The sequence below is a fragment of the Pristis pectinata genome, chromosome 22 (genome assembly GCF_009764475.1).
Source record: "Pristis pectinata isolate sPriPec2 chromosome 22, sPriPec2.1.pri, whole genome shotgun sequence".
Lineage (NCBI taxonomy): Eukaryota > Metazoa > Chordata > Chondrichthyes > Rhinopristiformes > Pristidae > Pristis > Pristis pectinata.
Window position 1 is genome coordinate 5,551,756 of NC_067426.1, and position 26,471 is coordinate 5,578,226.

The following is a 26,471-nucleotide window of genomic DNA, read 5'->3' on the forward strand; positions in this document are numbered from 1 at the left end:
GCGGCGGACCATGGAATAAAGGATGGAGGAGGGGAGGGGAGGAGATGGGCAGGTCATCAAGGAGGGGGAAGGGAGCCACAGGAATAAGGGAAGACAAAGGAGTTGGGGGGGGGGGGGGGGGGAAGAAAAAAAAAGGGGAGGGGTTACCGGAAGTTGGAGAAATCGATGTTGAGGCCATCAGGTTGGAGACTCCCAAAGTAGAATATGAGGTGTCGTTCCCCCAACCTGCGTCTTTGGGTGAGGTACTGTGGCAAATGTGCCTTTGATGGGCTACAAGGACAAGCCAAGGAACTACAGGCTGGTGAGCCTAACGTCAGTGGTGGGAAAGTTACCGAAGGTGATTCTCGGAACAGGATCTATCTGCATTTGGAATGGCAAGAATGGATTAGGGATAGTCAGCTTGGCTTCGTGCACGGGAAATCATGTCTCATGAATTTGATTAAGTTTTTTCGAAACGTTGACCAGGAGGATTGATGAGGGCAGGGCACTAGATGTTGTCACCGTGGACTTTAGCAAAGCCTTTGACAAGGTCCTGCATGGTAGGCTGATCCGTAAGGTTAGATCACATGGCATCCAGGGTCAGCTAGCCAAATGGATACAAAATTGGCTTGGTGGTAGGAGGTGGAAGGTGGCAGTGGAGGGTTTCTTTTCAGATTGGAGGCTTGAGACCAGTGGTGTGTCTCAGGGATTGGTGCTGTTTCCTCTGTTATTTGTCATCTATGTTAATGATTTGGATGAGAATATATTGGTATTGGTATTGGTTTATTATTGTCACTTGTACCGAGGTACAGTGAAAAATTTGTCTTGCATATGGATCGTACAGGTCAATTCATTACGCAATGCAGTTATGTTGAGATATAACAGAGTCCATTGATGTAGTACAGGTAAAAATAATAACAGTACAGAGTAAAGTGTCACAGCTACAGAGAAAGTGCAGTGCAATAAGGTGCAAGGTCACAACAAGGTAGATCATGAGGTCATAGACCATCTCATTGTATAAGGGAACCGTACAATAGTCTTATCACAGTGGGGTAGAAGCTGTCCTTAAGTCTGGTGGTACGTGCCCTCAGGCTCCTGTATCTTCTACCTGATGGAAGAGGAGAGAAGAGAGAATGTCCCGGGTGGGTGGGGCCTTTGATTATGCTGGCTGCTTCACCAAGACAACGAGAGGTAAAGACAGAGTCCAAGGAGGGGAGGCTGGTTTCCGTGACGTGCTGGGCTGTGTCCACAACTCTCTGCAGTTTCTTGCGGTCCTGGGCAGAGCAGTTGCCGTACCAAGCCGTGATGCATCCAGATAGGATGCTTTCTATGGTGCATCGGTAAAAGTTGGTTAGAATCAAAAGGGACAAACCCCTTTGTAGATGGTATGATTAGTAAGTTTGCAGATGACACCAAAATTGTTGGTATAGTGGACAGTGAAGAAGGTTGTCTAAGGTTACAACAGGATTGGGATCAACTGGGGAAGTAGGCAAAGGAATACAGATGGAATTTAACTCAGATAAGTGCAAAGTGATGCATGTTGCAAATTTAAGCCAGACCAGGACTTACACAGTAAGTGGCAGGGCCCTGGGGAGTGCTGTAGAACAGAGGGACCTAGGGGTACAGGTACATAGTTCCCTGAAACACAGATAGGCAGGGTGGTCAAGAAAGCATATGGCACTCTTGCCTTCATCGGTCAAGGCACTGAGTACAAGAGTTGGGACGTCAAGTTACAGCTGTACAAGACATTGGTGAGACCGCACCTGGAGTATTGTGTGCTGTTCTGGTCACCCTGCGATGGGAAGGATATGATTAAGCTAGAAAGGGTGCAGCAAAGGTTCACAAGGATGTTGCCAGGACTGGAGGGCTTGAAGAGACTGGAACTGTTTTCCCTGGACTTAATATTGAATTCTACATCTTCAGGTAACTTGATTTCTCTGTCCGCCTCAAGTCATGCATTGGTGATATTTTCTCAACTTATTTATTTTTCCGGGAAAAATGAAGGAAAAAAAATCAAGCTGGGCTGATATCAACCAATTTCCTTTTATAACTGATTACTTATACCTTTCTGATGATGCAGGAAAACTCTGCAGTAAAATTGGACCCAGAGCTGGGAGATGTTTCTGGGTGTCTCTTTCTCAACTGACATGAACACAGTGAGTCAAAGGGTTTCCATCTGTGATCTAAATGTCTTTACAGAGATTGTGATTCATGTTGACACAGAAACAACAATTGGAAACAACCCTGCAGATGCTGGAAAACCTGAAATAATAAAGAAAAAGAGAAAACACTGGAGACACTCAGCAGGTCAGCCAGCATCTGTGGAAAAACAAGAGTTAAATTTTCAGGTTGAAGACTTCAAGGGCAGAGAAAGACAGTAACAATTTCACGTCACATGCCTCTGCAAAAATAAAATCACTTGTTTTTCACTTTGCATCCAATCACCTCCATTACTTTTGATGCAAATTCCTTTCTTCCCAAGGTATGCAGCTCACCCTGAGTTTCATTGATTGACGAGATCTACCGGCACCGTATCATTGGCTAATCACATCAGCAGGCTATCTGTTTAAGTGTGAGCAGCGTCTGCCTTGTAACGAGTTCAAATGATTCCCCGAAGCAGTATTTGTTTTACTTTGCTGTCATGGGTCAGGTGTGGCCAGCCTTACGAAGAGTTTCAAAGCATAGATCCAAGCGCATCAATTTGGAAAAGTTAATGTGCCAGTTTCGGGTTATTTTGGTGGGTGAATCGCGTGTTGGCAAAACATCCATTGTGCTCCGTTTAACAGAGGGAAAGTTCAGTGATGGTCTTCAGAAAACCATTGGTGTGGATTACTTTGTTCACATGCTAGAAACGCCTTCAATACTGAGAGTGAAACTTCAAGTGTGGGATACAGCTGGACAAAAGGAACTCAGGTTTGTATATTGGTTTAATTAAAGGAGGTAAAATCAGTCTTTAATGTTTTGACTGGTGCTGTGGATTAACACCACCCGCTGTTCAAACTTCAAGTCGGTCTGCATTGGCCTGTGTGAGTAACTCTGTCGGTGATCTGTCTGTTTCTCACCAAGGTACGAAGGATTTCATGTATATCCAGTAAATTGATGAGGGGGTGGGTTGGGGGCAGGGAATTGGATTCTAGGGGTGGGGCAGGTGTGTGGAGGCGAGGTGGGAGGGCTGGGAGGGGGGCTTGGGTAGGGAGGGGGGGGTGTTGGTGTCATCATTTACCACTGACTGTCCATGGTGGGTGGTGGATCTCTGGGTTAGAGGGTGCCTTGGGGGCAGGAGTGTTGGGGGAGAGGGGTCCCTGCTGCAGAGAAGGAAAGGGGTCAAACAGTAGTATGGTGCAATGGTCAGAGGAGGTTAAAGAGGAGCTAGGGTCGTTGAATGAGAGGAGGTTCAAGGATGGGGGTGGGGATTGAGTGGATTGAGGAGACAGAGGTGTGTGGGAAGTAAGGAGATGGCTGAGGGCATCTGTGTGTTAATGTCCACACAGAGCCCGCCCTGCAATGGTCTTGGATCCCCTTGCAATGGAACAAGAACTCACTATGAAGTCTTCACGTAGCTGGTGTTTGGCAGCCTCCTCACTGGTATCTCCCACTCCTCAGTATCTGGAATTCTAATCACCACAGTTTAACAACACTATGACCACGTTGTATTAAAATGGATTTTTTTTTCTATAGAACACTACAGCACAGTACTGGCCCTTCGGCCCACAGTGTTGTGCCAACATTTTATCCTGCTCTAATATCTATCTAACCCTCCCCCCCCCTCCCCCCACACATAGACTCCCATTTCTCTATCATTCATCTGTCTATCTAAGAGTCTCTTAAATGTCTCTAATGTGTCTGCCCCCACAACCTCTGCCGGCAGTGTGTTCCACACACCCACCATTCTCTGTGTCAATAAAAAAAAATTACACCCTTATACCTTTCTCCAATCACCTTAAAATTATGTCCCCTCGTGTTAGCCATTGTCGCCCTAGGGAAAATGTCTCTGACTGTCCACTCGATCTATGCCTCTTATCTCGTACACCTCTATCGAGTCACCTCTCCTTCTCTCCAAAGAGAAAAGCCCTAGCTCACTCAACCTATCCTCATTAGACATGCTCTCCAATCCAGGCAGCATCCTGGTAAATCTCCTCTGCATCCTCTCTAAAGCTTCCACATCCTTCCTATAATGAGATGACCAGAACTGAACACAATACTCCATGTGGTCTAACCAGAGTTCTATAGAGCTGCAACATCACCTTGTGGCTCTTGAACTCAGTACCCCGACTAATGAAGGCCAACACTCCATACGCCTTCTTAACAACCCTATCGACCTGCACAGCAACCTTGAGGGATCTATGGATGTGGACCCCAAGATCCCTCTGTTCCTCCACACTGCTAAGAGTCCTGCCATTAACCTTGTATTCTGCCTTCAAATTCGATCTCCTGAAGTGTATTACTTCACATTTATCTGGGTTGAACTCCATCTGCCACTTCTCAGCCCAGGTCTGCATCCTATCAATGTCCTATTGTAACCTACAGCAACCTTCTACACTATCCACAACACCACCAACCATCATATCATCTGCAAACTTACTAACCCACCCTTCCACATCCTCATCCAAGTCATTTATAAAAATCACAAAGAGCAGGGGTCTCAGAACAGATCCCTGCCGAACACCACTGGTCACCGACCTCCAGGCAGAATACGCTCCATCTACCACCACCCTCTTCTATGGGCGAGCCAATTCTAAATCCACACAGCCAAGTTTCCCTGGATCCCATGCCTCCTGACTTTCTGAATAAGCCTTCCATGAGGAACCTTATCAAACGCCTCACTAAAATCCGTGTACACCACATCCACTGCTCTACCTTCATCAATGTGTTTTGTCACATCCTCAAAGAATTGAATCAGGCTCATGAGGCACGACCTGCCCCTCACAAAGCCATGCTGACTGTCCCTAATCAGCCTATGCTTCTCTAAATGCCCATAAATCCTGTCTCTAAGAATCTTCTCCAGTAATTTGCCCACCAGTGAAGTAAGAGTCACTGGTCTGTAATTCCCAGGGTTATCCCTACTCCCTTTCTTAAACAAAGGAACAAGATTTGCCACCCTCCAATCATCTGGCATTACTCCTGTGGACAGTGAGGATGCAAAGATCATCGCCAAAGGCGCAGCAATCTCTTCCCTTGCTTCCCGTAATAACCTTGGATATATCCCATCCAGCCCCAGTGACTTATCTATCCTAATGCTTTTCAAAAGTTCCAGCACATCCGCTTTCCTTACTTCGACATGCCCTAGCATATCAGCCTGCCGTACACTATCCTCACAAACATCAACGTCTCTGTCCCTCTGGTGAATACTGAAGCAAATTATTCATTAAGGACCTCCCCTATCTCTTCCGACTCCAGGCACATGTACCTCTTTTATCCCTGATTGGTCCTACCCTCACTCTAGTCATCCACTTATTCTTCACGTATGTGTGGAACGCCTTGGGGTTTTCCTTGATCCTACTCGCTAAGGACTTCTCATGCCCCCTTCTACTCCTAAGTCCATTCTTAAGCTACCTCCTGGCTACCTTGTAACTCTCCAGAGCCCTGTCTGATCCATGCTTTCTAAACTTCAGGTAAGCTTCTTCCTTCCTCTTAACAAGACATTCTACATCTCGTGTCAACCACGGTTCCTTCACTCTACCATCCTTACCCTGCCTCAATGGGACAAACCTATCCAGAGCCCCATGCAAGTATTCCTTAACCTCCACATTTCTACTGTGCACTTCTCCAAGAACATCTGTTCCCAGTTTATGCTCCCAAGTTCCTGCCTAATGGCATCATAATTCCTCCTCCCCCAGTTAAATACTTTCCCATATCGTCTGCTCCTATCCCTCTCCAAGGCTATGGTAAAGGTCAAGGAGTTATGGTCACTATCTCCAAAATGCTCTCCCACCGAGAGATCTGAAAACTGATCAGGCTCATTGCCTAGTACCAGGTACAGTACGGCCTCTCCTCTAGTTGGCCTGTCCACATACTGTGTCAGGAATCCTTCCCGTACACAGCTAACAAACTTTGCCCCATCTATCCCCTTTACAGTAAGGAAGTGCCAATCAATATTAGGGAAGTTGAAATCACCCATGACAACAACCCTGTTATTTTTGCACCTCTCTAAAATCTGTCTCCCGATCTGCTCCTCAGTGTCTCTGCTGCTACTGGGTGGTCTGTAGAATACTCCCAATAGAGTGATCGCTCCCTTCCTGTTTCTGACTTCCACCCACACTGACTCAGTGGACGATCCCTCCAGGACATCCTCCCTTTCTACAGCTGTGATACTGTCTCTGATCAGCAAAGCCACTCCCCCACGTCTTTTACCTCTGCCCCTGTCCATTTTGAAACATCTAAACCCTGGAATATCCAGCAGCCATTCCTGCCCTTGCGACAGCCAAGTCTCTGTAATGGCCACCACGTCGTAGTTCCACGTAGTTACCCACGCTCTGTTCATCAGCCTTGTTCCTGATACTTTTCACATTAAAGTAGACGCAGTTCTAACCATGATTTTCCTTGTAAAAATTGTGTATAATTTATGTTTTTCTTGTGAATGCTGCTTATATGCCATGTGCCTGTAATGCTGCTGCAAGTAAGTTTTTCACTGCACCTGTGCACACACGTACTTGTGCATATGATAATGAACTCGACTTTGACCTTGTGAACAGCCCCAGTGGCAACAGACCTGAATGTTGCCCCAATGACCTTCTCACCGTGAGTGAGACATGACCAGCTCAACAAACGAGATGGTGGATGCACCATCTTCTGTTGAGGCAAACAGCAAAAATGATGCTGGAGGGAACTAATCTGTCATCTCACAACTTCCCCTGCGGGATAACCGAACCCTGGAAGTTACAGATGGAGTCGAGGAGGATTTCTACTCCTACCTTGGACAGTTGCTGGCCCATATGCCAGAGGGAGTTCCTTTTAGACAACTTCAATGTCAAGTTTGGAAAATATGCTATCCTCTGGTAAGGCATGATGCCCAGATCATGAGGGATACCAGTGACTACTCGACTAATCTTGGCACTATAATCACGATAAGAAATCTGACTATGATTACTACAGATGGGTCTCCCTGCCATCTGCCACCAGGAAATTCATCATCAGGGTCTTCCTCAACTGTCTTCTCCCATTGGCTGAAGAGTTGCTCTCTGAATTCCAGAGTGGTTTCTGTTCTTCTAAAAGCACAGTGGGCATGAGGGACAGCTCCAAGAGAAACGTCTTTTGTTTTCTAAAGACCCCACAAAGGCCTTGTGATCAACGTTAAGAGACCGTTGAGCATCCATCTCAAATTAATGATGAAATTTGCAGTTGCTCTCTGAGGAAGTGTTTGAAGGAACACCTGCATTCCCCACAAGCATATCCTTCCTCACCTGTACAGTCCACAGGTCCTGCAGTGAGCCATCTTGATCCACAAAACTGGAGTAGATGCAAGTCAGCCTCATTCCCAAGGGACTGCCGAAAAAAAAGATCTGTTATGAAGTTCCTTGTTGCCCTTTCCTTGTTGCCGATTCACCCCCTCCCCTGCAGATTGAAAAATGTCCAATTCCTGACCACTTTTAGTTTGAAGATTGTACAAGACTTTGTGTATCTGTGAAGCAAAATTATTATGTAAAGTATTATGTAAAGCAAAGTTGCATACATTTAATATTGGATTGTTTAAGTTATCATTTGGAAGGACCTCTTCAGCCACAAGGCAAAGTTAGGAACATTATTATTAAAATTTAATATCACAAGTTCCCTTGGGGGCAGGTGGGGGATCAGAAAGGTAGGTTTGATAGTGCCAGTTACTAAAGGAAAATGGTTTTCATTGTAGGACACTTAACTAAAGTGCACTACTGGGTCAAAACAAACAAGATCTGATTAAGCCCTAGATAAATCAGGAACTTAACAACCTCCTTGCCTTGGAATGGATTCTCAACCCAATTTAAAATGGCTTCCTTTATACTTTGTTTTGCTTCCTCTCAGGTATGCATGAAATGTAGAATGTTTTTTTTAGAATGGAATTTGTAGTCAAAAGAAAGAAACTGAATGTACTTAAATGTACAAAGCCTTTTTTTAAACCCAAACTGTTCTGTTTTTCCTTGCAAGTGCTGTCCTAATTCATCTCTCTATAATTGACCTTCCTCCTGTTACCTTTATTATTTCCTTTTTTTACATTAAAATCTTCCTTTTTTTTAATCAAGCTTTTGCCATCTGTCCAAAATCTCTTTGTTTGATAATGCTCCTTAATGTTTCATTAAGTTAAAAGTGCTATATCAATGCAAGTTGTTGTTGCTGGATTCCTTTCTGCTGATGGGCTTTCTCTGACCATAGAACTGTATTCAGTTGCGGAGTACGGTTAGTTGTTGTTTTTACCTATCTCTACTTATTGCTGGGTAGGAGGAAATTGTGGCTTAATCATTTTTATATGGGTCCTCCCCAGGTTACGAATGCCTGACTTGTGTACATCCCGTACAGTTGGGGAACCGGTGGGATGGATTTGCCAGTTGTTGTGGGGCTGCAGGCATCTTCTGCTGGGTGGGAACTCTGAGTCCACATTTCCAAGCTGTGAACTGCTGGGGTTACGGACGGTTCACAGGGACGGAGCCCTGCTGTAACCTGGGGAGGACCTGTATAAAGCTGATGACAGCGAGTTGTGAAGAGGATTAGGAAGCTTCAAGTTAATATAGATGGGTTAAGTGAATGGCTGAGGATGTGACAGAATAAAAGGTGGAAAGATGTGAAATCTGGCATTTTGCCAGAAAGGTTTTAAATGGTGAAAGTCAAGTTTATTGTCATGTGCATAAGTACGGTGAGGTACAGGTACAATGAAAAACTTGCTTGCAGCAGCATAACAGGCACATGGGTGCAGACAACACACAGAACATAAGTTAAATTATGTAAGGCTGTGAAGGAATAAAAATTTTTCTTTGCACTGATGTCTTGTTTTGGACAATCAGAGACAAATCCATGGTAATTTAAGAGGTGGTCTGTAATGTCCTGTTGCCGAGGTAGGATTAGGGTTGTGCAGTTCGGTTCAAGAGCCTGATGGTTGTAGGAAAGTAGCTGTTCCTGAACCTGGTGGTGTGGGACTTCAGGCTTCTGTACCTCCTGCCCGACAGTGGTAACGAGAAGAGGCCTTGACTGAGATGGTGGGGATCCTTAATGATGGATGCTGCCGCCTTGAGGCAGTGCCTCTTGTAGATGCTTTCAACAGTGGGGAGGGCTGTGCCTGTGATGGACCGGGCTGCGTCCATCGCTCTCTGCAGCCTCTTGCATTCCTGTGCATTGGAATTGCTGTACCAGGCCGTGATGCAACCAGTCAGGATAATTTCAACAGTCCATCTGTAAGTTTGTTAGAGAGTTTGGTGACATGTCGAATCTCCCTAAGTTTCTTAGAAAGGTGCTAATGTGCCTGCTTGGTGATTGCATCTATGGGCTGGGCCCAGGACAGGTCATCCAAGATGTTAACACCAATGAAAACTGGCACATGGTCTCCTGATTTTTTTTTTCCCCTTTTCTCAAGTCAACGATTAGTTCCTTGGTTTTGTTGATGTTGATTGAGGAGATGTTATTGAGGCACCACTCAACCAGGTGTTCTATCTTACTCCTGTACACTGAGTCATCATCACCCTTGATTTAGCCAACAACAGTGGTGTCGTCGGTGACTTTACAGATGGTGGTAGAGCTGTGATTCGCCACATAATGTAAAGAGAGTAGAGCAGGGGATTAAGAGAACTCTTTGGAAAAATATATTAACAAAAAACTTTGCAGATGCTACAAATCTGCAAACCTAATTGGTAATACTCATAAGGTCAGGCAGCATCTGTGGAGGGAAGGAGTCCATGTTTCAGCCCTATGACTGGGAGAGAGTGCTGGTGTTTGGAGGTACCTGGATGTTCTTGTGCCCAAATAAGCTGGGATGGAGACATTTTTGTTTGGATATCGAGGTATATGAGATTAGGGCAGGAAAGTGGAGCTGACATAGACACCTTATTAAACAGTGAGCAAGTACAAGGGCCTGAATAGCTTTCTCCCATGTCACTTTCTTTGGTCTTGCACTTTTGATTTTCTAAACCCCATCTGGTTCATGAATGTACTTCAGTGACAGAAATTTGACATTGTTGGGTTGTTTCTATGTCATTAATTAGGAAGATAATGAGATGTTTACCTGTAAGATCACTGTTAATTCTTGCAATGGGTTATATTGTGTTTATTGAATTATTGAGGGTAGCTGGAAAAGATGAGGGAGACTGTTTTGTACTGAGAGAGGTTGGGGCTTTTCTCTTTGGAGAGAAGGAGGATGAGAGGTGACTTGATAGAGGTGTACAAGATGATAAGAGGCATAGATCGAGTGGACAGTCAGAGACATTTTCCCAGGGTGACAATGGCTAACATGAGGGGACATAATTTTAAGGTGATTGGAGGAAGGTATAAGGGGGATGTAAGGGGTAAGTTTTTTTCACAGAGTGGTGGGAGCGTGGAACGCACTGCCGGCAGAGGTTGTGGGGGCAGATACATTAGGGACATTTAAGAGATGGACACATGAATGATAGAGAAATGGAGGGCTATGTGGGAGGGAAGGGTTAGATAGATCTTAGAGCAGGATAAAATGTCAGCACAACATCGTGGGCCGAAGGGCCTGTACTGTGCTTTAATGTTCTATGAGAGTAATCTTCCATGCTCTCTGCAGAATTAGGAATACAGGTTACAAATCTCCAACTTTGGTACAGTCTGTACGTATGTTTGGGAGTTGGGTGGAATGGATTTGCCGGGTGCTGCAGAGCTGCAGTCATCTTCTGCCGTGTGGGAACTCTGTTCATGGCAATATCTGAATGGTTGAGTTAAATTCCCTGGTTTAGCTACACATTGCCCTTGGTTAGCTTGTGTTTTTAAATATATTGCTGGGCGCCCGCATTTCTGACTTGAAAACTGTTCGGGTTTCAAATAGTTCTTGGGAACAGAACCCTGTTGTAACCTGGGGAGGATCCGTACTTCTTTCACAGCCACTTGGTCATATTATTAGAACACTTGATTTGATCCTATTATTTGTTACTTATTTTTAGGGCAATGACACAATCTTGTCTCCAAATCATGCTTGGTGGTCTGCTAGTATTTGACATAACAAATCGGCCTTCTCTTGACTATATTAGAAACTGGTTGGACGAAACTGGTGACATGTTTGACCAGTGCAAGTGCACCTTCATTCTTGTGGGCCACAAGAGTGACCTGTCAGCTGAAAGGAAAGTCTCGAAAGAGGAAGCTGAGCAAGTTGCGGAAAATTTGGGCATGAGATATATTGAGACTTCTGCCAAAGACAACATTAACATACAAGAAGTGTTTCATATGCTGGCATCGTCAATTGCTGAGTTAGTGAAATTGAAAGTAGATGGAGGAATTGCTGAAACCCGTCTTGTCATCTTCGACTGATGACGTTCGGCTTTGTGCTAACCAGTTTTTGATGTTGGTTGAATGCATTGACTGATAATTCAACCGTACTATTTTATACAGGGGTGGAAGTTGATAAACTCGATCTACCACAATCTTTTTGCGACCAGCAGATGATAATGTGACCTTGACAGAGATTGAGGTGAAGCTCTTATGACCACCAAATAATGGAGATGACAGCCTATACTGTTCATGTGTGTGTTTTACTGGTACATTTTGTAACCAGGACTTCTGCATATTACTGGTAAATGAAAATCAAAAGATTGCAGACGTTGGAAATCTGAAATAAAAACAGAAGACGCTGAAGAGATTTGGGTAAGGCAGCAACTGTGGAAAGACAAATGGTTATTTCACCCTGAAATGTTAACTGATTCTCTTTCCACAAATGCTGGGTGATCTGAGTTTTTTCTCAGCATTTTGGTTTTTATTCTGGATATCACCATTTAAATACCTGCAAAGGTTTATAATGAAAAAGTAGAACTGTGGTGGGAGAGTATTAAATATGTGTTGGTGCACCCTTGGCCCAGTTCTTGAACAGAAAAATGGGAGAAAATTCTGTTTAATTAAAAAAATTCAGAATTTCAGGTATATACAGTTCTGATTCTTTTAGATATTGAAAAATCAAGCTTTATAAAACCCTTTTATTTAACTTTTAAATGTTTGTAAACTGTATAGTGGTATTTAAGTGGAACAGAAATCCTTATTTGCTCATTATTATGCAAGTTAATTCATTAATTTTAATAATTATTTGTACATTGTTAATTGTTAGTTTGGAAATAAAATGGATCTGAACAGGTCTCAGCATGTCGATTTCCCTATGTTAAATATTAGGACTCAGTGATCAATTTAAGTTTCAATTCTACCCCACCTCAATCTTGTAGTGCAATAGGAAGTCATTTAAACAATTTATGGGAACTCTGATTAGTTCTAATCCCCCACTTTCCACATTGTGCTGAAATTTTATTCTTTATCCAATTGCCTTTGTGAAAGTGACTTGCACTGCTGCCAATCTACTATTTCAAACATTGTGTTCTAATACCTAACTTGCAAGGAATATTTCTTCTACCTTTCTTACAATTATCTTGAATGCTTGTCCTGATCAAATACCCATTGGGTAACTCTTGATGTAAAACTCGTGTGGTAGGAAAGGGTAATGGGTGATATAAGAGGAAAAGTGGTAAACAAGTCTGCACAGCGGAGAGTTTTGTTATCATTCTGATCTTCTGCATGTTTGTGGGGGCCCTGGCAATTGTTCTGGACCACAGCAGCCCAGAATTTACCACAATATGCCACAGTCCAATCACTGATTAACAAAGTTTGGGGAATTGTCTTTATTTTTGTAGATTATATCTCTACTCGCACAAGTTTAAATTTAATTTTAAACAGCTTACCACCTTCAGATTCTGAATGAAAGCCCTTTCACTGAATAGGATCTTCTCAAGGTGAGAACTTAAAAACATTCAGATTAGAAGCATTCGTGAGTTTTGTAATTTCTGACATTCCTAGTGCCTATACATTACTGCTGAAGTGCCTCAAAAGCCTCTTACATTTAATGTCTTTATACTATTGTGAAAATAACTGATTAAATATTTTATAAGAAATAGTATGTTAAAGTTGATAGTCTATTTCTTGCTTTTGGAAAGTTTTATAACAAATCATTTATCGTGACTTTTTATGACTATTTCTCAAAGTACACAGTAAGTTGTTCTGCATGTAAAGTGACTCGCTTAAATGTTGTAAAGTCATATTCGTGGCTGGAATAATTCAAGAAGCCCCAGCCTGCTGTGTCTTCAGTGAAGACTTTCCTCTTTATTTATCTCAGCTTCAATTAAACTCTGGGGTAGAGAATTCTAAAGCTTTACACCCTTGAGTGAAGAACTCCTTATCCTGAGCCTGGGAAGCCTTGGTTTTAGGTAGTGTCTTTCTCCAAGCCTGTTCAGGGACCATGTTTTCAGTGAGATTATCTTGCTCTTCTAAAACCCAAGAACACCGACCAGCCTAATCACTTTAATTTTTACCTTCTCTGCTAGTAGTTGTGATGTCTATACACTTAATCTAGATTCAGTGATGATGAGCATGAAGAGAAAACTTGACTTTGCCCAATCTAGTGCTTCTACTGTTGGAGAAATTGATAACGAACCATTTTATAAATGAGGCAAAATAATTATTTTCAATACAAAATGGTGTAGGGCTGAGAGAGAGCAATTGCAGCAAACTATCAAAGACACCATGGGTTGGATGACCTCATTCTGTGCAGTGAAATAGAGTACATGAAGGAAAATGTATAAATTGAATAATCAGTCATAAGTGTAGACTGTACAGGTGAACTTACGGTGGAAAAGTCAACAGTATCTTTGTCAAACAATGTTATATGGCAAAGGGATTTGTTTTACGCAGATGATTCCCAGTTCTTATTCCCCCAGCACAAATCTCCACAAAGTGCATGTTATTCAAAACTTGGGATTTAAAAGTGCAAGTTTTTCATCAGTCATACAATTCCTTATCACAACATCAGTCACCAGCACTCACGCGTTGTCAGTTAGTGAAAAACAAGTTTATAATAAGACCGTGTGCCTTTTGTGTGCGTGGGGGAACCCACCCTGTGTTTGTGGCAGCTGTTCTCTGCATCAACCTTGAAATCCTAAATGATACTTATCTTGCCAATGTTTGGTATTGTTCAATAATATAAAAAAATTGAGTAATCACCTGTTCAAAAATGATGCAAATGTAGTAGTATTCTGCACAATTTCATCATCACAGGCTAAAGTAGATAAAAACAATTTGTATTAAGCAACAGTGGTGCAGCAGGGACTGTGTAGTTTTCAGTGTAGGTGGGTATAATGGATGTAGTGGGCCAAAGGGCCTGTTTCTGTGCTATCCAACTCTATTACTGGTGCCTCCCAACTCCAGGGAGCCAGGTTCAATCCCGACCTCAGCTGCTGCACATGTGGAGTTTGCACATTCTCCATGACCTTGTGGGCTTCCTCCAGTGGTTCCAGTCTCCTCCCATTGTGTAACTTGTATGGTATCTATGTGCCTGTGATGCTGCTCCAAGATTTCACTGTATTTGTGCACATGGCAATAAACTATTTGACTTCCATTTCCCAAAGACCTACTGTTCAGTAAGTTAGCTGGTTATAATAAATTACCCCTGCAGTAGGAGAAGCTGGGTGGTTTATGGGCATTTGAGAAAGAACAAGGAAATTGGGAGGAGGGGAGGAAGTTGCTGTGAGAGTCAGCATTGACTTGACAGGTCAAATGGCTGTCTCCTATGATGTGCAAAGTAGCTAATCGGTAATTAATTTTAAAAAGGTGATGTTGTGCTTTACAAGTGGTAGTTCTACTCCTGCACTACTGTTATTTTGGGTACTGTTATTTTGGGTAGTTCTACTCCTGCACTACTGTTATTTTGAAGCAGAAATCTGTAGGGCCAGGAGAAAAAGAGCAATTCAAGCAAACTGTCAAAGACCCTTAAATACACCATGGGTTGAACAACATCGTTCTGTGCAGTACAATAGAGTATGTGAAGAAAAATATATAAATAGCTCAATCACAGTAATAAGTGTAGCTTCAGCACTGCACAGGGGAACTTACGGTGGGAAAGTCAACATAGCCTTTGCAAAACAATGTTATATGGTGAAAGGATTCTGTTGTATAATTCTAAGGTTCTTGGGATGGTTTTGAGCAGTTTGGTGTGTGCTGTGGTCATTAACCTTCCCGCCCCTAAGCCAAACTGTGGGAAAAGATTCTGGAGAAAGCCAGTAGCTGTCTATGATCTAGCCCATGAAAAAAAGCTGGAGGGGAAATCAGTTAAGAACATGTGGCCTAAATGACAACCAGTTAGCCTTAGATCAATGACACTGAGCACAGCAATTCAGGGAAGTGTAATCATTGCAGGTGGTGATATCAGGACTGAAAATTATATGCATAGGGTACATCCAAGATTAGAAAATCCAGCTGGACTAGGAATCATACCATGTACCTCATCAAGGACAACCTATTTAGCAATTAGAGAGACAGATTTTTAAAACTACAAAGAAAAAATGTCATGCCTAGTCCTCCAAGCAATATTGGAGAGTTTTACACAATTACTCTGGCAGTACTATCATTTTAACAGCATGGGTTATAAATATACTAAATTGCACTCAAGTTGAGTAATATTTTATTGGCAAAAATGGTCAACATTACCTCTATACAAAGATATGAAAACCAACTACTTAACACTCCACCAAGTCCCAATAGATCACACTACCATTAATCAACAAAGAAACGGCACAGTTTCACACACACGCACACATACCATTCACTTTGTACAAGTCCTTAAAGTTTGTATTCGGGAAGGAGAATCAAGCACCAAACATGTAGCTACAGTGTGTTGGTACGAGTACAAAGTTATGTCATTAGTCCATTTTCACAAAAAACACACATCAGCCATTACAGGTTCCTCTGCAGAACTGGAGGTTAAGCCTGAGAATGTGTTGTGATGTTCAGAACTTTGTTGTAGAAATGATCTCTTCTTCAAAGCTTTATTTTTTGGTTGTTTTGCGTATTAGTGCCATTCTCTGCAAGAAAGAAAGTTCATGGTCATGCAAAGATATGATCTAATTTACATTTTTTTTACAGGAAACCACTAGAATCTAAAACATGCTATCTAGAAGTATAAACTCAGCTACCAAAATGGAATGCAGTTAGATGTAGGTATTAAGAATATGGTCATTCTCAAAAAAGAAACAAAGTATTGTGTCATATTTCCTGTCAATTAAAAGTTTATATGAAATTATTGTTTGAAATAAGTCACCCAAGGTCTAAGTATTGTGAGGAATCAGCAAGAATTGCTGCCAACAATACACTTTCAGTCACTTAGCAAATTTAATTGATCATGGGTATATGGAACAAGCTGTCAGGAAGTGATAGAGGCGGGTACAATTACAATGCTTTGTAGAGGTACATGAAGAGGAAAGGTTTAGAGGCATATGGGCCAAATGCAAGCAAATGGAACTAGCTCAGGAAGACACCTTGGTCAGCATGGACGAGCTGGGCTGAAGGGCCTGTTTCCATGCTGTATATTCTATGACTAAATTTATCCCCATCTTTCCTCCCTGTCCAAGAAAGGATTAAGTGAACTACTCTACCAAAGGGACATAACTGTCAGCCACACATCACTCACTATTACCTCAATTGCAAAACTAGAGTGAGGAAGTATACTCACACCAGTTGGTCTCTTCTAATAACAAAATATCTCTGGAGTTATGCTCTGATTGAAATTCTACTGCTGAATAGTTTCTGTATATTTTTTTTGGATGTGGCAAGGCCAGCATTCATTGCCCATTCCTAACTGCCCTTGAGAAGGTGGAAAGCAGTCGTCAAGTCAGGTAGTCCCTCTGTTGAAGGTGCTTCCACAATGGCATTGTGTCGGGGGCTCCTGGAATTAGATCCAGTGACAGTGAAGAAATGGCGACATATTTCCAAGTCAGAGAGGTGTGTAATTTGGAGGGAAAACTGCTGGTGGTGGTGGTGGTGGTTCCATGCATCTGCTGCCCTGTCCTTATTGGTGCCTCAGATCATGGATTTGGCAGCTGCCCGAGTAGCTTTGGTGCCACTTTGTAGGTGATACACACTACAGCCACTGTGTTCCAGTGGCAGAGGGAATGAATGTTTGGGGTGGCTGATGGGGTACAAATCAAGCATGCTGCCTTGTCCTGGTTGAACTTCAAGTGCTGTTGGAGTTACATCCGCCTGAGGCAAGTATTCCTTTACACTCTTGACATGCATTGTAAGTGGTAGAATGGTACTGGCATGTCAAGGGACGAGCTACTTCCCAGAGGATATCCAGCTTCCGACCTTCACTGTAGCTGAAGTATTTATGCCACTGATCCACTTCTTCAAAGGGGTTGGGCCAGGGCCTGCTGAGTATTTTCTGGTTTTGTTTTGCTTTTGCATTTTTTCCTCTTCTCCCTCACTCGCGACAACATACTTAGAAGTAGGTGATCAGCCATACTGAATGGTCCAGCAGGTTCAAAGGCTGAATGGCCTAGTCCTGCTCCTATTTTCTATGTTTCCATTTAAAAAAAAAATTCTATGTATGAACCATTTCAATGCTTAGTGGTCCGAAATTAGCATAAGATTAATAAAATTAAGTCCTAGGCTTACAGAACAGAGATAGTCAGAGACTTTTTCCCAGTGCGACAATGGCTAACATGAGGGGACATAATTTTAAGGTGATTGGAGGAAGGTATAGGGGGGCTGCCAGAGGTAAGTATTTTTTTACACAGAGAGCGGTGGGTGTGTGGAACGCACTGCCGGCAGAGGTTGTGGGGGCAGATACATTAGGGATATTTAAGAGACTCTTAGATAGACACATGAATGATAGAGAAATAGGGGGCTATGTGGGAGGGAAGGGTTAGATAGATCTTAGAGCAGGATAAGATGTCGGCACAACATTGTGGGCTGAAGGGCCTGTACTGTGCTGTAATGTTCTTATAATTGTTGGCACTAACTCAATAGTTAGAATTAACGGAACGCAAATTTTCAAAGAAACTATATTAACAGTGCCTATAATTTCCAAACAAATTCAAAAACTAAAAGGATCTTACAACAGCTTTAACGGTTATTAAAACTGATTAGTTTATTTGACTGTTACATTGATTATGGAGCAGGGCATACATGCTCTATAAAATGGCAAGATCTGTTCTATCTTCACGTATATTGAATATAATAATCACTGGAATGAAGAAATTCAGCAAAAGATCGTAAGATATAGGAACAGAATTAGGCCACTTGGACCATTGTCTTCTCTGCCATTCAGTCATGGCTGATACTTTTTTATCCCCATTCTCCTGCCTACTCCTTGTAACCCTTAACCCTCTTACCAATCAAGAACCTATCAATCTCTGCCTTAATGCCTTGGCCTCCACAGCCCTCTGTGGCAACGAATTCCACAGGTTCAGCACCCTCTGGCTGAAGAAATTCCTCATCTCAGTTTTCAAGGGATGTCCCTTTATTCCGAGGCTGTGCCCTTGGATCCTAGATTCTCCTACTGATGAAAATGTCCTCTCCATGTCCAGTCTATTCAGGCCTTTCAGTATTCGCATGACATGCGGCTTATGAGAAAGTTCAAGTGCTTATATATTTCAATTTTTATTAGATTTTTAATATTTTTATTACATTTTTTAACTCCTTAGTTTTAAAATATAATTTTAAAGAAACTAAATATCTGACCTGTTTATGAGCTTCTGTTGTGCAGGCCTTCTTATAGGGCCTAATTTCATCTGAACCAAATCCTGGTATCCACATATTCCACTGGCGTTCTGTACAAAGGAGAGTGCACGTACATTCAAATATCAACAATGATACCGGCATGCAAACTGAGTGCCATTAAAAAAAAATTCTGGACGAAAAGTAAAATCGTATCTTTCATTAATCAATACCTCCTGAAAATAGCATTGGCTAACAACTCCTGAGAGATCAGTATAACAATAACTAAATGGTCACTTAACAAAGGTACAGTTTAATTATTTTATCCATAACAACATTACGGTTTTGCATTGATTTAGCATCACCAAATGTACTGTTTAAACATCAATGACTGCAAGAAGTCTACACGACATTAATGCATCACCCCAAATACCAAACTATTAATGATTCTAAAGGGTCACAACTGAGAACTCATCAGGGGTCTTGACATAAGTGCTTAGGTGGTCTGGATTGTAGAGTCACCACAACAGATGTGGAATTTAAATTAAAGTAATTAAATGAACTTGTAATTAAATAAAAACAATCGTAAATGGTGGTTTTGAAATAATTGCTCATCTGGTTGCTTTGTGGAATGAAGTTTGCACTCTTTTTCCCTCTTTGGCCCCTGACTCCAGACACAAAGGAATGCATTTTAGACTTAACCACTCCTGAAATGGTCAGCAGTCGTTAAGGATGGACCAAAAATGTGGCCTTGCCAGCAAAATTCACATCATGTCCCCAATAAAAATAGAATTCTCCACTTAATGCTGACCAACCTAGTGCCAATTTTCAGCATTCTATCTTTATTCCTTCCAGAGATTCATGAATAAAATTCCAATTTTACTTAAATGCTCAGTGTTTGTGATTTTTCAATAAAAATGATAGATATTATTCTCAAATGGAATTGCTGAGACTAAACACTAAACTTACATCCAAACATTACCATCCCAATGGTTACTATGTTTGATGAAGAGATAACTATTCACATTGGAAGTTATGATTCAGGTAACTATAAATAAGAATTTACTTCTCAATTAAAATGTGCCAAAGTAAATTATCTGGTCATTATTGCATTAATATTCTTGCAAATAAATGGCTCACTATATTTCCTACATTGCAGCAGTGACAATTGCAGAATTGGGATGTCTCAAGTCAAAGATTTTATTAAGGCTTTTCCTTCATGTGCAACTATCTGCATGTGATGGTGTGCTTAGGACAGTGCTTTATAAAATAAAAATACATTTTGAAAACATACCAAGATGCAACTGAACATCCTTTACTTCCAGTGTGTTTGACTTCCGGTGACGTGCTAGTTGACAAGCTGCACTCACTACGCTTTCAATAAAATCATCAGCAATCTGCAAAAGCATCTGCATGCAAGAGAGAAAAAAGTATTGATTAAAGGCCCTTCAATTAGAGGTATAATACAAGCATAATCATTTTGGGCTTTATTTAGATAGCTCATGTTCAGAATTAAGTATCTTTTGCAATGAACCATTTTGCTTAAAAGTTTCCTGACACTCTGGAGGATCAAAACTTACATGTCAGGATCAAAAACCATTCTTATTTTATACTTGATTTACAGAATGTAAAGCGTTACTCTTCCTTTCTTGAGAGAAAATTAAACAGGCATGCAATAGTATTACAGCACCCCTCCACTGCAGTGCTCAAACTAAAACAGTGAAAAGTTAGTATAGCAACAAACAATCTGCTGGAAGAACTCAGCGGGTTGAGCAGCATTTGTGGGAGGAAGGGAACTGTCAACATTTCACATCAAAACCCTGCATCAGATTCAACCCATTGAGTTCTTCCAGCAGATTGTTTCTTGCTCCATATGCCAGCATCTGCAGTCTCTCATGTCTCCAAGAGTTAGTGTAGCTTTTACTTAAAAGATCAACAAGAATTGGATTCACTCTAACATGCTCTGTGTGGGTGGAAGATGCTCTGCATGGGTGGAAGATGCTCTGCACAATGCTTTGGGATAGGGATGACTGACAGCTCTTTGCATAACATGTTGTCCATGTTTTATCAGTACATTTCCTTTGCCATGGCAACGAATGATGCTTACTCTTGATAAAACTTTGCTTGTCCATTTAATGGGATATATGACTCTTCTGGTCCAAGATGCTCCCTACTGCCTTCCTCACTTTCCAACTATAAATGAACACATCCAAAGCTCTGCTGCCAATGTCCTAATTATCACCGTTCCGTTCACCCATCCCCTCCATGCTTGCTGAAACACATTGATCCCCAGGCAGACAATGCCCCGACTTTAAAGCTCTCACCTTTGTTTTCAGTTCAATCCGCAACTTGCCTTATCACATTCATCTCATCCAGCCCTAAGTCTAAATCATAAGGGCAAAAACAAAAGGAAAAAGTAGGGCCCTTTAGGAACAACAGGGCTAATCTGTGTGTGGAGCTAAAAGGTCCTAAATGAATATTTTTCATCAGTATTCTCGAAGGAAACAGATTTTGTAGTTAGAAAGCTATGGGCCAAGTGCTGGGTGATGGGGTTAATACGAAAGAGTGACATTGGGCCGAATGATCTGTCTCCATGCTGCACAATCCCATGAATCCAAATCCTACCCCCACCCCAATATATGTGCTCTCTTCCAATTTGATTCTGCCTCATCCTGAACTGCTCAGTCATTGCCAACTTTGCCTTTAGCTATCAAGAGCTCAAGTCCTGGAATTCCCTTCCCAAAAATCTCTCCTTCTCCCCTTGAACTTGGGTAAAATGCGGCAACCCCTACAAGGCACGTGAATAGGACAAGCAACAGCACCACTCCTTAACCAGTCACAGTAAAGCAATAGGAGAAAATGTAAATGCAAGGTGTGAATCCAATGTCACACCAGAAAGAGAAATAAAAAGATGGAAAGCCTGGATTAAATAGAACAGGGGAAGGAAAGATTGGATGAAGTAAGAGAGCTAGTGGGAGGAAAGGGAGAAGGACAAATAGTAGGTTAATTGGTGACTGTAAATTACATTCAGTGTAGGTCAATGACAAATAAAAACAATCAAGAGGGAGTCGATGGGCATGTGAGAGAAGGGGCGAGACGTAGGAGAACAGGGAACTAAGGAGAGGGACGAACGGGACTGCTCTCCTGAGAGTCTGCACGGACCCGATTGGCTGAACTCTGTGTTACGGGGATAAGACTTTGCAAAATGCCAAAAGTTAAACATCTAAAACTTGAAGGAATGCTTTTGCAATCATTCACTTTCAGGGTTAGAAGGCTTGACTGGCAGTAATTGACACTTAGAATTGAAATGTCTCTACAGAATGTTGTGGCACATCTACTTAGTATCCACCATGCAGTTCAAGCACTTGAAAGGGGTTTTCATGTAACTAACAGCAGAGGATGGATCTCTGACAGTGACTTTGAGTTGCTGACTTAATTACGTTTTCAGCCTTGCTATTACTTTGATGATGCACTTCCAGCTAATGTGTATTAGAGCATTGCCATCCTGCCTCTCCCTGGCAAACAACGTGGTTTGTGAATTAATACAGGGTTTTGCTGTCTGCGATCAGGTTTAGGCCAACAATTCAATATCAACATCCTGCTGTCATTTCCAAATAAAATAAATCTGATTTTGTCCACGCTCTCAATGAAAGTGTATTCTTCAAGTAGATTAAGAAGAATCTCAGTGAACTCCCTTTCTTCAAGGTATGGAAGAGTAATTGCACAGCAACAAACTGCAGAGGCAGGAAATCTAAAAGAAAGACAGAAAATGCTTGAGATTGTCATCAGGTCAGGCAGCATCTGTGGAGGGAGAAATAGAATTAATGATTCAGATTGATCATCAGAACATTCTGATGAAAATTCACCGACTTGAAAAGTGAACTGTTCCCTTTCTCTCTCGAGACGGGCAGAAGGGCCTGTTTCCGTGCTGTACTACTCTATGACTCTAAATACAAAACACATTAATATGGGATAATAAAAAAGAGAAAAAAAACGTTTAAGGCTCCAACTGATTATAACAAAGGTGACTGACTTCTGTCTTCTGAAATCGGGGAACAAGAGTTCTTAAGAATAAAAAAAATAACAGATTTCTCCTGAGCATTTGGTAACAAGGCCTCAATGGTATGATCAGTTGGAGCCCAGTTGTCAGCAACCCTTCTGTACTGTGTTCTGTAACCCACAAGGCTATGGACTGAGAGGAAAAGATCTAAGTAGCTCTATTTTTGACTGTAGCTCTTCCTCATGTTTGTCTGAGGTACTAAGACCAATTAAAGTTACACATCACCATCCCAAGTAAGAGCAGAGAACTTGGTGGAGATTGGTGGTCTGAAAGGGAAATTGTGTTTGATAAATTACTGGAGTTCATTGAAGATATAACACACTGGATGGATAAAGGGGAACCAATGTCCATTATTGGATTTCAAAAGGAAAGACATTTGACAAGGATGTCACATAATAGGTTACTGCACAGGAAAAGAACGCAAGGGGATGGGGGCATGGACATAGGTTTGGCTAACTAACGAAAACCAGAGAGCAGGGATAAGAGGGTCATTTTCAGTTTGGCAATCTACAGCAGGGTCAGTGCCTCAACTACCTATATTCATGACATGGATGAAGGGACTAAATGCACCGCTGCCAAATTTGGTGATGCAAAAACTGGTGGGTTAACAAGCAGTGGAGAAGGACACAAACAGCCTGCAAATGCATATCGACAGTCGAGTAAGTGGGCAAGAAGTTTGAAGATGGAATACAATGTTGGAAAGTGTAAAGTTATCAACTTTGGAAGGAAGGATGAGGCAGCAAATTAACATTTAAATGGAATGAGACTACCAAATGTTGTGGCGGCAAGGGATCCGGGGTCCTCCTGCATGAAACACAAACCTTTGGCGTCTTGGCAGAACAAGTAATTAGGAAGGGTAATAGAAGAGGCACGGAGAATAAGAGAAGTCTGATGAAGCTTTGGGGGGGATGATCTGCTTGCACTGGAGGGAGTACAAAGAAGGTTCACTAGTTTGATTTCTGGGATGGAGAACTTGACTTATGAAGAATGGCTGAACAAGTTAGATTTATACTCATTGGAATTTAGGAGAATGAAAGGTGATCTTATTCAAAGAATCATGATTCTGAGGTGCCTTGACAGTGTGGATGATGACAGGATGTTTCCCCTAGTGGGGTTATCTGGAACCAAGGGGCATAGCTTCAGAATATGGGGCCACCCATTTAAGATGTTGATAAGGAATTTGTCCTCTCAGAGGATCGAGTCTTTGGAATTCTCTACACAAGGAGTCACTTAGAGTAGAGCCTGACAAACATTTAAAATTCAAGGGGCCTGGGGAGAGTGTGGAAAGGTGGTGTTTAGGCCAAGATTAGATCAACCATGTACTTAGTGAATGGTGCAGCAGGCTGGAGGGGCTGATGGTCCACTCCTGTTCCTGTTCCTTATATTCTTAGATTGGGAATTGAACCTTTTGATCTGCAGGGTTGGTTACATGCCAATTTTACCAATAAACCTGAACGAGAAAAACCTTTATATAACAGCAATTCACTCAATTATTACCAAATGTTTTCAGCAAGATTACATAGTTAATCCATTCAAATAACAGCAAGGACAAATAAAAATCACTTCTTAATCCTACAATACACATTGGCATCACTCTGCTATAATACAAACATACCTACTGTTGTACTGTAGGTATCAGCTCCCTCTAGTGTGGAAGTTTTTAAAAAGAGAAACATTTTTCAATCTAACACTGTCAGACCACATCACACCAGAACAGTTTTGTGGATATTGTAGGGTTCTTATGTCTAACTGTCTTTTATCAACTGATAATGACAGATAATACAGCTGAACTTGATTAGGTTCTCAACATTCATACTTTGGTTCCCAGCAAGGGTTTCCGGATTGTTCAGGAACAGCAACCATAGTATTTCCTTCAGTACTGTTCCATTAGCTAAGTACACAAGCGGGGGACTGAACCTTCATGATTTGTACGGCTTAACACTGTAAAGTGCATTCAAGCACTGTTCTACTAAAATAACCAAATGGTAGTTTTCTGACCCCAAATATCTTCTCATTGTGTATATATTCTCCACCTCCCTCTTTAATACACCGGTGGAAAATCTGCTGCTCAATTTGACATAAGTAGGGATTATACAACAGTCAAAAAAATGGAGAAATGACAGTTCTTTATAAATTACTGATCAGAAAACCTAGGTGAAGAGTTAAAGGGTGACAATGCAAGATTATCAGTAAGGGAAAGGACAAAGTGGGTGAAGACGTAGGGATCAAGTAACGTTCCATTTTTAACGCTTTTTAAGTAATGGATAGAAGGGAGAAGAGTTCTGCAACATTCCTGCTAGGCAAAGATACGATGGGAAAAACAGCTCTTGTGACAGAGTGATTGAGTAGGAAAGAATATTTCTCCCAGAATTGGCCATCCAAGGAACAAAAGGTTTCAATTTTTGTAAAAAAAAGCAATCTGTACAATGAATCAGTGCTTTGTATTTTTGAAATTAAGAGCTTGTATAAAGCTTACTTCCTCAACATCTTCATCAAGTTGTTCATTCGGATCAATTTCCCGTACCAGATCCTGGAGTTTCTTCTTGCTCAGGACCTGAAGAAGGAATTAAAACAAACAACATGCAGATATATGATGCCAAAATGATGGACAGTAAACTGTATCTGGTGTACCTTCTAGAAGTAATGTCTACAAGAGAGGCCTCTCCCTTGTTTACAAAGTACGCAATATCTACAAAGGAGATAACTTGTTCCAATATCTTCCTGAATCTGCAACTCACAACTGATCTACAATAATAAATGTACAAATCCATCTATTACAAGCCAGTAGAATTTATCAGTGAACCCACTGGCATGTTGCTAATAACCCCAAATTCACAAATCTGTTTGTGACTTAAGTTTTCATTAACAGGATCTGTGACTAAAGACATCTCCTCCTCCCCATCCCCAAACACTCCTTCCCCCTGGGGATTCAAAACAATCCAAATGATCAGATATCTAAGCATTGAGCACTTCACGGTGTAAATGCTGTGTCAAGAATTCTAGATTTTTGCTCGAAGTTTTTGTTTTTTAATTAGCATGGCACTTGTGCTGCTCACCACTGATATTTTTGCTGCAATAGTTCTGATTCTCTTTGAGTAACTGAACAGTTTTTTTGCCAGATAAGGGCAGTGGATCCTCAAGGGGATTCCTTATCTCAACTGGCAAAATTTAGTGGAATCAATTGTTAATCCACGGCTCTCACAGGTAGATGCAAGTTTTTTCTCATCTCTAGTTTGAATAAAGCAAGGATGCATCTCCTGGCATCCTAGCTGATGTTTTTCTCTCTCACTCAACATCATTAAAGCAGGTTATTTGTCAACATGACATTGCTTTTATGTGGGAGCTTCCTCTGCAAACAGGCTGCCCCATTTTCCCATATTACAAGAGCGACCACACTTTACAAGTACTTCATTCCCCCCACGGGACACACTGAAAGGGAAGTGAAAATCATTATATAAATACAAGCCATTTTTACAAGACAGGATGAATTTAACTAAGTAAATACAGCTCCATGGGATAAGATTTATCATTTCATCATTTCCCATTTTGTTTACTTTCACTCTTCAGCTTAATTCATTCCATTTGTTTCTTGCTAGTGCATATCACGCACATTTGACCAAGCATAAGTCAATAACTAACTTAAAGCAAGTGTTCCATGTAGATAATCAGGGTTTTGCATCTGTATCAATGTAATAGATGAGATGATAACCCCTCTGCTTAATTAGAGACAAATTTCTTTGGTTTAGCATATATTACAAATGAACAAGAGTGTCTCTGGTCT

At 41.6% G+C, this 26,471-nt stretch overlaps 1 protein-coding gene across 4 annotated transcripts in view; it reads right to left on the minus strand.

Annotated features, from left to right (window-relative positions):
• Positions 1-15,581: 15,581 nt before the first annotated feature.
• taf12 (TAF12 RNA polymerase II, TATA box binding protein (TBP)-associated factor) overlaps positions 15,582-26,471 on the minus strand; it is a 30,248-nt gene continuing 19,358 nt past the window's right edge. For all 4 annotated transcript variants that reach the window (XM_052036397.1, XM_052036394.1, XM_052036395.1 and 1 more), the window contains 4 exons: positions 25,167-25,244; positions 19,925-20,039; positions 18,655-18,743; positions 15,582-15,998 (listed from right to left, as the gene is read on the minus strand). In XM_052036397.1, the coding sequence (XP_051892357.1) occupies positions 15,963-15,998; positions 18,655-18,743; positions 19,925-20,039; positions 25,167-25,244 (318 nt within the window). In that variant the 3' untranslated portion in view covers positions 15,582-15,962. The remainder of the gene's footprint in view (positions 15,999-18,654; positions 18,744-19,924; positions 20,040-25,166; positions 25,245-26,471) is intronic.